Source organism: Hippocampus zosterae, chromosome 9, assembly GCF_025434085.1.
Source record: "Hippocampus zosterae strain Florida chromosome 9, ASM2543408v3, whole genome shotgun sequence".
Taxonomy (NCBI): domain Eukaryota; kingdom Metazoa; phylum Chordata; class Actinopteri; order Syngnathiformes; family Syngnathidae; genus Hippocampus; species Hippocampus zosterae.
Genome location: NC_067459.1, coordinates 1,969,066 through 1,985,864, shown reverse-complemented (window position 1 = coordinate 1,985,864; position 16,799 = coordinate 1,969,066). Strand labels below are relative to the sequence as shown.

At 50.6% G+C, this 16,799-nt stretch overlaps 2 protein-coding genes across 6 annotated transcripts in view; both read left to right on the top strand.

The window, feature by feature from the left end:
• arfrp1 (ADP-ribosylation factor related protein 1) overlaps window positions 1-9,500 on the top strand; it is a 33,410-nt gene extending 23,910 nt beyond the window's left edge. The window contains exons 5-8 of one of the 3 annotated variants that reach the window (XR_007963997.1): window positions 2,268-2,380; window positions 2,940-3,711; window positions 8,541-8,641; window positions 8,722-8,770. Coding sequence is in view for 1 of the 3 variants with exons in the window: in XM_052075272.1 (XP_051931232.1) it covers window positions 2,268-2,338; window positions 8,541-8,641; window positions 8,722-8,809 (260 nt within the window). In the remaining 2 variants the exon portion in view is untranslated. Of the gene's footprint in view, window positions 1-2,267; window positions 2,381-2,939; window positions 3,712-8,540; window positions 8,642-8,721 lie in introns of all 3 variants that reach the window. The other 2 variants (XR_007963998.1, XM_052075272.1) reach the window with 2 other exon arrangements.
• Window positions 1-16,799, top strand: part of LOC127607133 (uncharacterized) — a 63,747-nt gene that overhangs the window by 40,878 nt on the left and 6,070 nt on the right. The gene's annotated exons all lie outside the window — the stretch shown is intronic.

Genomic DNA, 16,799 nt, shown 5'->3' with positions numbered 1-16,799 from the left:
CTCGCTGGAGGACCCCAGCAGTAAGGGATGCCGTCAAGCTGAAGAAGGAATCCTATCGAGCCTTTTTGGCCTGTGGGACCCCAGAGGCAGCTGACGGATATCGACTGGCCAAGCGGAACACAGCTTCGGTGGTCACCGAGGCAAAAACCCGAGCGTGGGAAGAGTTTGGTGAGACCATGGAAGCCGACTTCCGGACGGCTTCGAGGAAATTCTGGTCCACCATCCGACGTCTCAGGAGGGGGAAGTAGTGCACCACTAACACTGTGTACAGTGGGGATGGAGCGCTGCTGACTTCGACTCGGGACGTTGTGAACCGGTGGGCAGAGTACTTCGAAGACCTCAACTCCACCAACACGTCTTCCTTGGAGGAAGCAGAGCCTGGGGACTCTGAGGTGGGCTCTCCTATCTCTGTGGCTGAAGTCACAGATGTGGTTAAAAAGCTCCTCGGTGGCAAGGCCCCAGGGGTGGATGAGATCCGCCCAGAGTTCCTCAAGGCTCTGGATGTTGTGGGGCTGTCCTGGTTGACACGCCTCTGCAGCATCGCATGGTCAACAGGGAGGGTGCATCTGGATTGGCAGACCGGGGTGGTAGTCCCTCTTTTTAAAAAGGGGGACCGGAGGGTGTGTTCCAACTACAGAGGGATCACACTCCTCAGCCTCCCTGGTAAGGTCTATTCAGGGGTGCTGGAGAGGAGGGTCCGTCAGGAAGTCGAGCCTCAGATTGAGGAGGAGCAGTGTGGTTTTCGTCCCTGCCGTGGAACAGTGGACCAGCTCTACACCCTTAGCAGGGTCCTCGAGGGTATGTCGGAATTCGCCCAACCAGTCTACATGTGTTTTGTGGACTTGGAGAAGGCTTTTGACCATGTCCCTCGGGGAGTTCTGTGGGGGGTGCTTCGAGGGTGTGGGGTACCGAACCCCCTGATACGGGCTGTTCGGTCACTATACCACCAATGTCAGAGTTTGGTTCGCATTGCCGGCAGTAAGTCGGAATCATTTCCAGTGGGGGTAGGACTCCGCCAAGGCTGCCCTTTGTCGCCGATTCTGTTCATAACCTTTATGGACAGAATTTCTAGGCGCAGCCGAAGCGTTGGGGGGGTCCGTTTTGGGGTCCTCAGTTTTGCATCCCTGCTTTTTGCAGATGATGTGGTGCTGTTGGCTCCTTCAAACGGGGCTCTCCAACTCTCACTAGAGCGTTTCACAGCCGAGTGTGAAGCGGTTGGGATGCAGATCAGCACCTCCAAATCTGAAAGAGGAGGGAGCGGGAGATCGACAGGCGGATCGGTGCAGCGTCTGCTGTGATGCAGACGTTGTATCGGTCTGTCGTGGTGAAGAAGGAGCTGAGCCAAAGGGCGAAGCTCTCAATTTACTGTTCTATCTACGTTCCAACCCTCATCTATGGTCACGAGCTATGGGTCGTGACCGAAAGAACGAGATCCCAGTTACAAGCGGCCGAAATGAGTTTTCTCCGCAGGGTGTCCGGGCTCTCCCTTAGAGATAGGGTGAGAAGCTCGGTCATCCGGGAGGAGCTCAGAGTCGAGCCGCTTCTCCTCCACATCGAGAGGAGCCAGATGAGGTGGCTTGGGCATCTGATTCGGATGCCTCCTGAGCGCCTCCCCGGTGAGGTGTTCCGGTCATGTCCCACCGGGAGGAGTTCCCGAGGAAGATCCAGGACACGCTGGAGAGACTGTCACCCAGCTTGCCTGGGAACGACTCGGGATCCCCCGGGGAGAGCTGGAAGAAGTAGCTAGGGAGATGGAAGTCTGCGCTTCCCTGCTAAAGCTCTTGCCCCCGCGACCCGGCCCCGGATAAGCGGTAGATGATGGATGGATGTATGTGCAATCAAGTAAGTTGCAGGTGGTGTTGACAGCACATCCATGTCTGACCTTGTTCTTGTCTGTGCAACCACATTCAGATATCTTATATCTGTGACGCCACATTCACAAGGTACTTGTGTCCCCTAACTGTCAGAGTGCACAAAACATTCTTTATTCCAAGTATGAGTGCATCTTTATTAAGAGCATAAGTGTGTCTTTATTACGTGCATCAGCAATTCTTTATGATTAATATACAAATGTATCACTAAAATACATCATTATTCCTTCAGGTAGCAAATGTAATTAAATGTAATGATTATTGTTTCTGTTAATTTGTGTGCAAAGTGGATTGAGCATATTGGATTATTTGAATTCTGACATACAAAAAAATGTGTATAATTGAATCTGAATTGAGTCTGTTAATTGTAATTTGTCATTTCTCACCTCATTGCAGAGAAAATGATCAGCAGTGATGTGTTAGAAGGTGTCCCGCTCCTTGTCCTGGCCAACAAACAGGACATACTGGTAATGTATAGTTCTGTTCAGTTAAATTCATCCATTAAACCAGGGGTGCCCATTAGACAGATCCTGATCTACCGGTAGATCTAAGACAGGTCCCAAGTAGATCCGAGGATTGTCGAGGAGAAAAAAACAAACATTTGTGTGTCTTTGTACATGTTAGTAATATATTTTTATGTTAATGTAGGCTGCACCCTAATCATCCTATCAGTCTCATTTTCACCCAAAAAAATATATTCAAAAAAATAAGATGAAGCAGGTAAATCTTAAATTTACGGTGGCGCGCGAGTACGTCACCGGAAGTTGTTAGCGCTCAGCAGTTTGCAATTGCAGCTCGTGATCAGAGCTGTTGCACTCTATCTATTATCGTCATGATTCTCATTCAGAGTTTGCTTCGTGTACAAATCACCGAGGGCACGAGCAAAGAATAGGAATCAAAGAGGGTCCAGTGTGAGCTACGAGAGTTAACAGGTTGCAAAAGTGCGTCGCATGCCTCCGTTTCAGGCTGTTTCTCATCATGGCGTGCGCACGTGTAGATCCCGGGAGATTAGTTGGTCGAAAAGTAGATCTTCGATCCAAAAAGTTTGGGCACCCCTGCATTAAACCATCTTATTTGGGTTCAAGTTGCGGGGGCCAAGTTGCTTTAGCAGGGAAGCCCAGACTTTCTTCTCCCAAGGCACTTAATCCAGCATCCGGTTTGTGGGTGGTGGTGGGGGGGGGGGTGCCAAGGTTGTTCCAGCGTCAGCAGGGAGACTTAGTCTCTCCAGCATGCATCCCCAGGGTCTCCTCCCACTATGCAATGTTGATGGTGTACTGCTTCCCCTTTGTGAGAATTTGTATGGTGAACCAGAATTTCCTCAAAGCCGTTCGGAAGTCGTTTCCATGGCCTCACTGAACTCCTCTTATGCCCATAGTCGACTTGGACTCTCTTGGGACCTTGTTGAAGTTCTTCAAAGGTGGTTGTAGAAACTCCTTCTGACAGGGAATGATACCAGATGTTCCCAAAAGACATTTATTCCTGCCAGGTCAGACCAGCATATTCCCCCACCATCAAAGATAACACTTTACCAGGTGGTCGTCTGTTGACACCTCTGGCTCTCTTTTCACCCGAGTGTGCAAAACATGTGGCCACAAGTAAATGACACAACCACAAAGTCGATGATCGACCTACGGCCTTGGGGGTCCTGGTGCCAAGTGTTCATATGCTTGCCCTTATACTTGAACAAGTTGTTTGTTAGGAACAATATATTACAAGCACAGAAGCCGTTTCTGTCAATCCTGCTTTTCCAGGTCTCATTTTAATTACCCACGTGAGCATTGAAGTTCCCCAGCAGAAAGGTAAAATCCCCAGAATGAACACTCTCCAGGACTCCACCAGGGTGGGTATTCTGAACTGCTTTTTGGTGCATAGGCGCAAACAATAGACAGGATCCGTCCCCACACCCGAAAGAAGTGGGGCGGCCCTCTCCTCCACTGGGACGAACCCCCCAATTCACAGCCGCAGAACCAAAGATCAGCAGGTTTACCCACAACTGCTCGGCGTAGGCAAGTCCAGTCCCTCTCGAGAGCAGTTGTTCCAGAGCCAAAGATGTGTCTATAGTGATCCCTCACTTATCGTGGTTTATGGGGACCAAGACCCTGCCGCGCTAAGTGAAATTTCACGAAGTTGGGTTTGCCCCCCCAGGTATACTTGTGTAAGGGTTTGTGGGTACCGACATTTTTAAAATATGTAAACAGTATTTATACTTTCATATTTGAGACAATGACTGCATGACGGCATTACACATATTTACTTAAATATTTAATGATAAACCTCTCCGTGAGCCGTCACCTTACCGTGGTGGAGGGGTTTGTGTGTCCCAATGATCCTAGGAGCTAAATTGTCTGGGGCTTTATGCCCCTGGCAGGGTCACCCATGGCAAACAGGTCCTAGGTGAGGGACCAGACAAAGCACGGCTCACAAAGCCCCTTATGACAAATAAAATCGATGGTACCCAGTTTCCCTTGCCCGGACGCGGTTCACCGGGGCCCCCCTCTGGAGCCAGGCCTGGGGGTGGGGCTCGTTGGCGAGCGCCTGGTGGCCGGGCCTACACCCATGGGGCCCGGCCGGGCTCAGCCCGAAGAGGCAACGTGGGTCCCCCTTCTCATGGTCTCACCAACCGTGGGAGGGGTCAAAGGGGTCGGGTGCAATGCGAGCTGGGCGGCAGCCAAAGGCGGGGACCCTGGCGGTCCGATCCTCGGCTGCAGAAGCTAGCTCTTGGGACATGGAATGTCACCTCTCTGGCAGGGAAGGAGCCCGAACTGGTGTGTGAGGCAGAGAAGTTCCGACTGGATATAGTCGGACTTGCCTCCACACACAGCCTAGGTTCTGGTACCAGTCCTCTCGAGAGGGGTTGGACTCTCTTTCACTCTGGAGTTGCTCACGGTGAGAGGCGCAGAGCAGGTGTGGGCATACTTATTGCCCCCCGGCTCAGTGCCTGTACATTGGGGTTCACACCGGTGGACGAGAGGGTTGCATCCCTCCGCCTGCGGGTGGGGGGACGGGTCCTGACTGTTGTTTGTGCATATGCACCAAACAGCAGCTCAGCATACCCACCCTTTTTGGAGTCCTTGGAGGGTGTGCTGGAGAGTACTCCTGCTGGGGACTCCCTTGTTCTACTGGGGGACTTCAATGCTCACGTGGGCAATGACAGTGAGACCTGGAGGGGCGTGATTGGGAGGAACGGCCCCCCCGATCAGAACTCGAGTGGTGTTTTGTTATTGGACTTCTGTGCTCGTCACGGATTGTCCATAACGAACACCTTGTTCAAACATAAGGGTGTCCACGTATGCACTTGGCACCAGGACACCCTAGGCCGTAGTTCGATGATCGACCTGGTGGTCGTGCCATCGGATTTGCGGCCGCATGTTCTGGACACTCGGGTGAAGAGAGGGGCGGAGCTGTCAACTGATCACCACCTGGTGGTGAGTAGGCTCCGATGGTGGGGGAAGATGCCGGTCCGTCCTGGCAGACCCAAACGTATTGTGAGGGTTTGTTGGGAGCGTCTGGCGGAATCCCCTGTCAGAAGGAGTTTCAACTCCCACCTCCGACAGAGCTTTTCCCATGTTCCGGGGGACACGGGGGACATTGAGTCCGAGTGGACCATGTTCCGTGCCTCTATTGTTGAGGCGGCCAATCTGAGTTGTGGCCGTAAGGTGGTTGGTGCCTGTCGTGGCGGCAACCCTCGTACTCGCTGGTGGACACCAGCAGTAAGGGATGCCGTCAAGCTGAAGAAGGAGTCTTATCGAGCCTTTATGGCCTGTGGGACCCCAGAGGCAGCTGACGGGTACCGACTGGCCAAGCGGAACGCAGCTTCGGTGGTCGCCGAGGCAAAAACCCGAGCATGGGAAGAGTTCGGTGAGGCCATGGAAGCCGACTTCCGGACGGCTTCGAGGAAATTCTGGTCCACCATCCGACGTCTCAGGAGGGGGAAGCAGTGCACCACGAACACTGTGTACAGTGGGGATGGGGCGCTGCTGACTTCGACTCGGGACGTTGTGAACCGGTGGGCAGAGTACTTCGAAGACCTCCTCAACTCCACCAACATGCCTTCCTTGGAGGAAGCAGAGCCTGGGGACTCTGAGGTGGGCTCTCCTATCTCTGTGGTTGAAGTCACCGATGTGGTTAAAAAGCTCCTCGGTGGCAAGGCCCCAGGGGTGGATGAGATCCGCCCAGAGTTCCTCAAGGTTCTGGATGTTGTGGGGCTGTCCTGGTTGACACGCCTCTGCAACATCGCGTGGTCAACGGGGAGAGTGCCTCTGGATTGGCAGACCGGGGTGGTAGTCCCTCTTTTTAAAAAGGGGGACCGGAGGGTGTGTTCCAACTACAGAGGGATCACACTCCTCAGCCTCCCTGGTAAGGTCTATTCAGGGGTGCTGGAGAGGAGGGTCCGTCAGGAAGTCGAGCCTCAGATTGAGGAGGAGCAGTGTGGTTTTCGTCCCGGCCGTGGAACAGTGGACCAGCTCTATACCCTTCGCAGGGTTCTCGAGGGTATGTGGGAATTCGCCCAACCAGTCTACATGTGTTTTGTGGACTTGGAGAAGGCGTTCGACCGTGTCCCTCGGGGAGTTCTGTGGGGGGTGCTTCGTGGGTATGGAGTACCGAACCCCCTGATACGGGCTGTTCGGTCACTATACCACCGATGTCAGAGTTTGGTCCGCATTGCCGGCAGTAAGTCGGAATCGTTTCCAGTGAGGGTAGGACTCCGCCAAGGCTGCCCTTTGTCACTGATTCTGTTCATAACCTTCATGGACAGAATCTCTAGGCGCAGCCGAAGCGTTGAGGGGGTCCGTTTTGGTGGCCTCAGTATTGCATCCCTGCTTTTTGCAGATGATGTGGTGCTGTTGGCTCCTTCAAACAGGGCTCTCCAACTCTCACTGGAGTGTTTCGCAGCCGAGTGTGAAGCGGTTGGGATGAAAATCAGCACCTCCAAATCTGAAACCATGGTCCTCAGTCGGAAAAGGGTGGAGTGCCCCCTCCAGGTCGGGGGGGAGATCTTGCCCCAAGTGGAGGAGTTTAAGTATCTTGGGGTCTTGTTCACGAGTGAGGGCAGGAGGGAGCGAGAGATCGACAGGCGGATCGGTGCAGCGTCTGCTGTGATGCGGACGTTGTATCGGTCTGTCGTGGTGAAGAAGGAGCTGAGCCAAAGGTCGAAGCTCTCAATTTACCGGTCGATCTACGTTCCAACCCTCATCTATGGTCACGAGCTATGGGTCGTGACCGAAAGAACAAGATCCCGGATACAAGCGGCCGAAATGAGTTTTCTCCGCAGGGTGTCCGGGCTCTCCCTTAGAGATAAGGTGAGAAGCTCGGTCATCCGGGAGGGGCTCCGAGTCGAGCCGCTTCTCCTCCACATCGAGAGGAGCCAGATGAGGTGGCTTGGGCATCTGATTCGGATGCCTCCTGAACGCCTCCCTGGTGAGGTGTTCCGGTCATGTCCCACAGGGAGGAGACCCCGAGGAAGACCCAGGACACGCTGGAGAGACTATGTCACCCAGCTGGCCTAGGAACGCCTCGGGATCCCCTGGGGAGAGCTGGAAGAAGTAGCTAGGGAGAGGGAAGTCTGGGCTTACCTGCTAAAGCTGTTGCCCCCGCGACACGGCCCCGGATAAGCGGTAGAAGATGGATGGATGGATGGATATTTAATGATAAAACCTTAGACAGTAGTTACCATTCATCTGCATTGCCTTTTGAGAGAGAGAGAGAGAGAGAGAGAGAGAGAGAGAGAGAGAGAGAGAGAGAGAGAGAGAGAGAGAGAGAGAGAGAGAGAGAGAGAGAGAGAGAGAGAGAGAGAGAGAGAGAGAGAGAGAGAGAGAGAGAGAGAGAGAGAGAGAGAGAGAGAGAGAGAGAGAGAGAGAGAGAGAGAGAGAGAGAGAGAGAGAGAGAGAGAGAGAGAGAGAGAGAGAGAGAGAGAGAGAGAGAATGAGACTTGCTCTCGCGTGAACCCCTGCCCCCAGCCAATCAGCTCACGGGATAAATCCACTCGTGCTGTCATTGGTCGATGTTGTGCTGGGAACTAATCAAATACAGTCATGCACAAAACCTCTTGAGTCATTCGACATTTTTTACAAAGAGCAACCCACGTAGTGGGACACAAGGGAGGTTGCTGGGCAGGGCTGCACAGCCAATCACCTCATGGGATAAATCCACTCGCGCTGTCATTGGTTGACGTCGTGCTGGGAACCAATCAAGTACAGCCATGTACAAAACCTTTATGTCATTCGGCATTTTTTTCTTACAGTACTTTGGGGGGGAAAAAACGCGATGGAGTGAAGCTGCGATAATTGAACCGCGATATAGCGAGGGATCACTGAATTTGTGGAGACCAAATCATTCATTCATTCATTCATTTTTATGAGCCACTTGTCCTCACAACGGTCATGGATTGGATTGGATAAACTTTGTCAAATGTACTGTATGTGTAACATACAGCACAGATTAAATTTCTTTCCTATCCCAGCTGTCTTTGGGTAGTAGGCAGGGAACACCCTGAACTGGTTGCCAGTCAATCGCAGAGTCTGGATCAAGTCAACCAAACAAGAAATTTAAATCTGATCGGTGAAAAAAAAAATCAGCAGTTGCATTGTAGAGTGGATCTCGTCTGCATTCTCCCAAATTCAGCAAACATTTTTGTTTGAGTCGTATGCCTTGTGTCTGCTCCTTCATCAGAACTGTTTGTCAGTGCCAGATATTAAAACAGCTTTCAGTGACTGTGCACCCAAGATTGGCAAGCGAGATTGTTTAGTCCAACCATGCACAGCCCTCACAGGGTGAGTCGGCAAATTCAGTTATGCCTTCTTTTCTTAGAAAATTATTTTGGAGCTCAATTGTATCTGCAATTCTGATGCAGGGATGGCGTAAATGAAGGCATCGAATGGATGGTGAAGTGTGTGATCAGGAACATTCACAGGCCACCCAGACAGAAGGACATCACATAGAACGTCTTTGCATCCTTTTTCTCTGATTTTGAGCTTTCTCATCAAGAACTTTCCTTGTAAACTTTGGAATTCCCTTGTGTGTCTGCTGTGATTCTAAAAAGCTTGATTATATTCTGGTTTAGGACTTGGGGACAGATTGTCTCCGACTGATATGAGTATACTAAACCAACTATAGACATTGTACTTGCCCACATTTGTAAGATTGTCAATTTTTAAATGGCTTTTCTAAGCTTAAACATTCCTAACTGAGCTTTGCGGCATCAGAATGAACCACTGTCCGATGCCAGAGACATGTCGTACGTTGAGCTATTGCTCCAAGTCGTCTTCATCGAACCATGATTTAAAAAGGAAAAAAGGGGGAGGTAATTGTTATTCAGTTCAAGTCAAGAAAGCCTACAGCAATTTAAATGTGAAATTATAGTTAGATAAATATTTTCAAATGTAAAGATCTGTCACATTTGTCTTTGATTTTTCTTTTACTACCATACTCTGTCAGAAGGAAACGACTTGCATAAATCCACTGACCACATTTGTTTACAGATTGAATACTTCGTTTCTTCCCCTTCACATAAAATTGAACTTTCTTTTGTGGGATTAGGATTCACTCATGGAACAAGAAACAGGGAAAAAGCACGCAAAAACCCAAACAGTTTGTCTCGTGCAATGAAAATTAAAAACTGGCTTGATATCATTTGTCATGTTAGATGCTTTTTTTTTTAATGCAACTGAAGCTCATCAATTTATCAAGTAGAAATTGTAACTTCCTTGGAAGTACTTCTCAAAATGTGCACATTAGAATTTAAGGACATGTAATAACCAAAGGAAACCCACCACAATTAGAAGCATTTTAGAAATAAAATGCCTTCAGTGACACAGTCTTGCCAATTAAAGATTAAGGTCAAAATTATTTGCCACTCCAGAACTGTGAAAATTTCCCCAAAATCAATACCATACATACCGTATTTTCAGCTATGCATGTGTGGCGCCATTAAAAGTCTTAAATTTTCTCCAAAATGGACAGGACGCCTTATAATGCGTAGCGTCTAGTGTCGTCTTCCTCAACTGGCGGACCGCGATCCACGACCGGACCGCCGACCTCTGTCCGGACCTCCTCTCTCCGGACCCTCGGCAAATTGTATAAAATAACAAATTATAAAGTGATTTTTACGTTATACATTTTATATTTTTGGACTATAATCTGCACATTACCGCGATCGCTTGTTAAAATTACCCGTTTTATTATTTGCGTGCACGAACAGATGTATTGCAGAGTACGCAGCAGCACGACTGTATTTATAATGTTTGACGAACTGGAGACCCTGGCTGAGCAGGGCATGTCGGCGATAACGATGTGCTGATTGGCTCCTCTGAACTTAAGGTGTGCCCATACATAAGCGTCACACATTCAAAATGGATGATTGTGTCAGGAAACAGACGCATGCGCGACGCCACAGTGTGCTCACAGCTTCAGCACAGGAGAGCCGCACACAGACAATTAGACAGGACGAATCGCGGGAGGTTTTGATTGTGTGCAGTTTTGCTCCCGTCTACCCGGGGATCTTTGCAGCTGTTTAACAGCAGAACACCGCAACATGATAAATGAACATCCCAATAAGATAAGATAAGATATCCTTTATTCGTCCCACACTGGGGAAATTTACAGCCTCCAGCAGCAAGAATGTATGTAGAAAGAAGAAAGAAGAAAGAAGAAAGAGAAAAAAAACAACAAACATCTTTCAATTAAATGCAATATGAACACAAAATGGATAAATCGCAGTACTATTTACAATTTTCCTTCACATCATTTAATTACTATTATTATTATGATTGTTATTTTTTATTCATCAGCCTGACAGCAGTCGGTAGGAACGAGCGTCGGTATCTCTCCTTCTTGCAGCGCGGGTGTAACAGTCTCTGGCTGAAGGAGCTACCAAGTGCTGTCAGGGCGGTCTGGAGGGGGTGGGAGGGACTGGCCATCATAGCTTTTAGCTTAGTTAGCATCCTTCTGTTGCCCACTTCCTCCAGAGTGTCAAGGGAGCAACCCAGGACAGAACTGGCCTTCCTGACCAGTCGCTCCAGTCTCTTTCTGTCCCGGGCTGAGATGCTGCCTGACCAGCAGACAATGCCATAATGGATGGCCGAGGCCACCACCAAGTTATAGAAAGTCTTAAGGAGTGACCCCTGAACCCCAAAAGACCTCAGTTTCCTGAGTAGGAAGAGTCGGCTCTGTCCTTTCCTAATGGCGTCCTCAAATAATATTTGCATGCCTCAGACATTGCATTGCATTGCACAGCACTGCATATTCCTGTCCTCCCTATGTCAGTATTTAAAATGGTTCTTAAACTCCTCTTCTGATATATTTTTCAGTGATTTCAAAGGGGATGTGAAAAGGGGAATTGTACAAATGAAAATAATATTTTTGTTTTCATATTTAGTATTTTATAATTAATCATATTTAATAATTAAATGATGTGAAGGAAAATTGTAAATAGTACTGCGATTTATCCATTTGTGGGGTTTTTTTTCTCTTTCTCCTTTCTTCTTTCTACATACATTCTTGCTGCTGGAGGCTGTAAATTTCCCCAGTGTGGGACAAATAAAGGATATCTTATCTTATTTATTTTGGTAAAATGAGTATTTTGTTTTGCTTTTGTTAAATTAAGGGGAAAAGACAACTACTGTTTAATAAAGTGAGAGTCGGTCAGTCGGTCGGTCGGTGAAGGCCCTCGTTATCGAGGAATGCGGCCTCAGGACAGGGCGACGGCTCCTGGTGCTTGTGTCTCCGATGACTGTGGAGGCCCAGTCTTCCCCGAAAACCCCACCCGCAGGATTGACAGAAGTGGGTTGGGGGGCCGGGCGGTTCCAGGGCCCTCTCCTTCCTCCGCGCTCGCCGGTCCTCCTCCGCACCGACGCGTCGAGTCTCGAAGACCCGGACCCCGCCCCACACAGCCCCACGCCAGGTCACCCGATCCGCGGCCAGGTCAGCACACTGTGCCGGGGGAATCCGGCACCGCTGAAGATGACCCTTTAGCTGGTCTTTGAATCGTCTTTTCGGGGCACCGCGGGGACGGGTGCCCTCCAGCAACTCCCCGTAGAGGAGCTGCTTCGGGAGACGGTCGTCGCTCATCCGCTGCTCGTGGCCGGCCCACCGCAGTTGGGGCAAGGTGATCATGGCCTCGATACTCGTGAGGCCAGCCCGGGTGAGGATCTCATTATTAGTCAATCTCTCCCAGGAAACGTTGAGGAGAGATCGGAGTCATCCTTGGTGGAACCTCTCGAGCCTCTTGATGCTGCTTCGATAGAGGGTCCAACATTCGGCGCCATAGAGAAGGGTCGGGAGGACGACAGACTTATACACCATGATCTTCGTGTTGGTGGAAATGGCGTGATTCCTGAAGACCCGACGACCGAGGCGTCCAAAGGCTGTGTGGGCTGCCTGGATACGGTGAGTGAGGTCCTCCGTGAGGCCGGCGTCCTGCTGGATAATGCTACCCAGGTAAGGGAACGCCGAGACCTGCTCGATGGGTTCGTCGTCTATGGTGATTTGGGGTGGATGATGGTTCAGGTGGAGGGTCTTTGTCTTTTTGGTGTTGACGGAGAGTACACAGGTCCTGTACGCCGCGGCGAAGCCGTCCGCGATGAGCTGGAGGACCCCGCAGGAGTTGGAGACCGCAGCATTGTCATCAGCGTACTGGAGTTCGCTGACGGTCGTGACCATGGTCCCCCGCTTGCTCCTCAAACGGCTGAGGTTGAAGAGCGACCCTTCAGTTTGGTAGCGTAGACTGATTCCGTGCTCCTGGACAGGGGTGACGTGGTGGATGAGTTCGGCGATGTAGAGGCAGAACAACGTCGGCGCCACCGTGCAGCCCTGTTTGACACCGGTCCGAACCGGGAATGGGGGAGTCATTTCGCCCTGAGTCAGGATGCAACCCTTCATGCCGTCGTGAAACATCCGGATGAGGGATATGAATTTGGGGGGGCAGCCTTGACGTTCCAGCACTTTTTAGAGTGCTCTTCGGGGCACAGAATCAAACGCTTTGGCTAGATCATAAAAGATGCCGTGGAACTCCCTACGCTGCTCGCGGCACTTCTCCAGGAGCTGCCTGGCGCAGAACACCATGTCCGCGGTTCCCCTGCCTGGACGGAAGCCCACCTGGGACTCCGGAAGAACCCGCTCAGCGAGACAGGTGAGTCGGTCGGCCAGTATACGACAGATGAGTTTTCCAGCAGTTGACAGCAGGGAAATTCCACGATAGTTTCCACAGTCGAGTTTGTCGCCCTTCTTGAATATTGTGACGATGACGGAGTCCTTCAGTTCTCCAGGCACCGTCTCCTCGACCCAGCATTGAAGGATGAAGGTGTGGAGGCGGGTGAGGAGATGTGCACCCCCAGCTTGTAAAAGTTCTACGGGGATGTCGTCAACTCCAGCAGCTTTGTTCTTCTTCATCCTCCTCAGGGCTCCGGAGATCTCCCGGAGAGTCGGCAGCTCCGTCATCCAGTGTTGCACGGGGAGCTGGGGGACAGGATCGAGGAAGCCGTCTGCTGCGCATGTCGGACGGTTCAGGAGGTCCATGAAATGCTCCTTCCATCGCTGGTGAGTATCCTCCTTTTCCTGCAGGATTGTGCCGTCCTTTGCCTTCACAGCCATTGGACGGTGAGCCGGACCAATGATCTTCCTCGTTGCTTCGAAGAAGGATCTGGCATCATGACGGTCAGCGAAACTCTGCATTTGGTGGGCAAAGTTGACCCACCATTGATTTTGGATCCTCCGGATCTCTCTCTGTGCTTCACTCTCTCTCAAAAGATCACACTTCGCAAATGATCTGCGATCCCTAGGCTCAAAGGTGCGGATCAAACCGTCGCCAATTCCTAGTGGATCGCAGTGAAGTCCGTAAGGGAGCCTCCACGCCGAATTGACGGGACTTTCCATCACTGGAGAGTTGTTGCGAAGTGGTAATGACCTTCAGGTCAGCAAAATCCCGCGGGACCGCGTCCGGCGGTATACAAATCCACCGCAGTCCTGGCGTTAAGCCCCTAGCAAGGCGGCGAACCGGATCCCCAAGCCGACCATCCCCATGGGTTATGAAGGAATGCCCACCCTTCAAAATAAAACACCGGGCCCGGCGCACCCACGGTCCAACCTCGGGTGCTGCAGACCCCCTGGACCACCACCGTCGGCCACCGCGCTGCCGTGGACCCTGGCCACGGGGTCGAAGTGCGGGGGCGGGGTTGCGACCCGTCCCCCTCCCTCACGCTACATAGCCCCCAGGATGGCGATTATCCCCCCTCCCCCTCCTGCCCCCTCAACCCGTTTCCCCCTTCTCCCGATCCCCTTAACCTCAAGAAGTCCGGCGGCGATGGCGCTGGGCGTCGGGGACAGGTTCAGATGAGGGCCCACGTCCCTAGTTCCACAACCACACGTCGGCGGCCGTGGCACGATGGTCGCTCCCCTTGCGAATAAAGTGAGAGTAAAAATGTCTTATTTCCCTAAAAGGGCTATTTCTATTATTAAGCAGGCACAACTTAACAAAATAATAATAATAATAATGCATTTTATTTTAAAGCGGCTTTCATGCCACCCAAGGACACTGTACAGACAATAAGAAAATACAATGTAAAAATTAGTAAACGAGATATTATATAAAAACAGGACATAAAATCATAAAAACATGGGAAATGGAAGAGCTATGTGTTATAGGCAATCCTGAACAGGTGTGTTTTTAGACTGGACTTGAAAGTGGAAAGAGGTGTGCAATTTTGAAGGTCCGGAGGTAGGTTGTTCAGAGCTTTGGAGCAGCGTGACTGAAGGCTCTGGCTCCCATGGTGCTCAGTCGGGCAGGGGGCACTGACAGGCGGAGTGAGGACGAGGATCTGAGGGAGCGAGAGGCGATATGCACCTGGAGAAGGTTGGATAGGTAAGGAGGGGCCAGGTTGTGGAGGGCCATATATGTATATAGAAGCAGTTTGTAATTGATGCGATGTTGAACAGGGAGCCGGTGGAGCTGTTGGAGAACGGGGGTGATGTGCTGCTAGGAAGATGTTTTTGTGATGATGCGAGCAGAGGCGTTTTGAACCAGCTGGATTTTATGGAGGGACTTTTGAGGTATGACGAAGAGGAGAGCGTTGCAGTAATCAAGGCGGGATGTGACAAGACTGTGGACAAGAATAGCAGTGGTGCGGGGGATGAGGGAAGGGCGAAGTCTGGTAATATTGCGGAGGTGGAAATAAGCAGTGCGGGGGATGGTGTTGATATGTGAGTCGAAGGTGAGCATGATATCCGGGATGACACACAGACTCTTAACCTGGGGGGCGGGGGACACTAGGGAACTGTCAATGTTGAAGGAAAAACTGTTTACTTTGGATAAAGTGGATTTGGTGCCAAGAAGGAGGACTTCAGTTTTATTAGCATTTAATTTAAGAAAGTTTGTTGTGAACCATGTTTTGAGTTCGGAGAGGCAAGAGGTGAGGGAGGTGGGTGGGAGTATGGAGTTTGGCTTGCAGGAGAGGTAGAGCTGGGTGTCATCAGCAAAGCAGTGAAAGTGGATATTAAATTTGCGGAGGATATGGTCAAGAGGCAGGAGGTAGATGATGAAGAGAAGGGGACCTAGGACAGATCCCTGCAGTACACCTGTGGTGACTGGGGAAGGCTTTGAGGTGAAGGATTTGAGCTGGACAAACAGTGCGGCCAGTGAGGTAGGAGTGGAGCCAACTGAGGGGAATGTGGGAGAGACCAATGGAGGAGAGTCTATTGAGGAGGATAGGGTGAGAGATTGTGTCAAAGTCAGCGCTCAAGTCTAAGAGGATGAGGATGGAGACTAAACCGGAGTCAGATGCTATGAGGAGATCATTTACAATACAGATTAGGGCAGTCTCTATGCTGTGGCGGGGGCGGGAACCGGACTGAAAGGGTTCATAGAGAGAGTGAAGGGACAGGTGGGAGTGGAGTTGAGCAGCAACAGTTTTTTCAAGGATTTTCGAGATAAATGGAAGGTTGGAGATGGGGCGGAGGTTATCAAAGTTGTTGGGGTCAGAGCCATGTTTTTTCAGTGTGGGGGTGATAGCAGCGGTTTTTAGGAGTGATGGGACAATACCAGAAGAGAGTGAGGAGTGGATAATAGCAGATATAAGAGGAAGCACAGAGGGAAGGCAGGATTTAACAAGGTATGAAGGGAGGGGATCAAGCTGGCAAGTGGTGGGCTTGGATTTGAGTATGAGGTTGGATAATTCAGAGAGTTTGAATTAGAATTAGGGAGAGAGTTTGGTGGCTGGAGGATTTTGTTCATGACGGAGAAGAGAGTTCTTGAATTTCCTTCGTTGGAGAGGATGAGGAGTAGTAGCTGGATTTGGTTTGTGGTTTGGTTGGTCCTTGTATTTAGTGATATGGGTAGTGTACATGTCCTTATGGATGGTGAGCACGGTTTTCTTATAGAGTCGCTCAAGTTGGCGTTTTTTTTATTTCAATGATCTAAGAGCGGGTGTAAACCAGGGTGCAGATGTAGCGAATGAAGCAGTCCTGGTCTTCAGGGGGGCGAGAGAATTTAGAATATTTGTGAGGCAGGCATTGTAGCGAGCGGTGAGGTCATCCAGGTTTGAAAGGGCGTCTGGGGGCAGGGAACGGTCGATAATGGAGCAGAAGGTGTCAATGTTGATATTTTTGGTATTATGAAAAGAAATGAGGCGGGAGGTTTTGATTGTAGAGATACGGACTACAGTGTTAAAAGTGAGGAGGAAATGATCGGTTTCAGGAAAAACATCAGCAGTGGGCTTGGAAGGGGAGAGGTCAGAGCAGCAAACCAAGTCCAATGTGTGGCCTTTGATGTGGGTGGGGAAGTCAGTAAGACAGTGTATCGCGAGGCTCTCCAGGTAGGATGTGAAGTCTCTTGTGAGTGGCAGGTCGCGGTTGTCCATGTGAATATTGAAATCTCCCAGCAAAATTAAATTTGGCGAGAGAGTGGATAAGTGTGTGATTAAACTGGAAAATTCATTGATG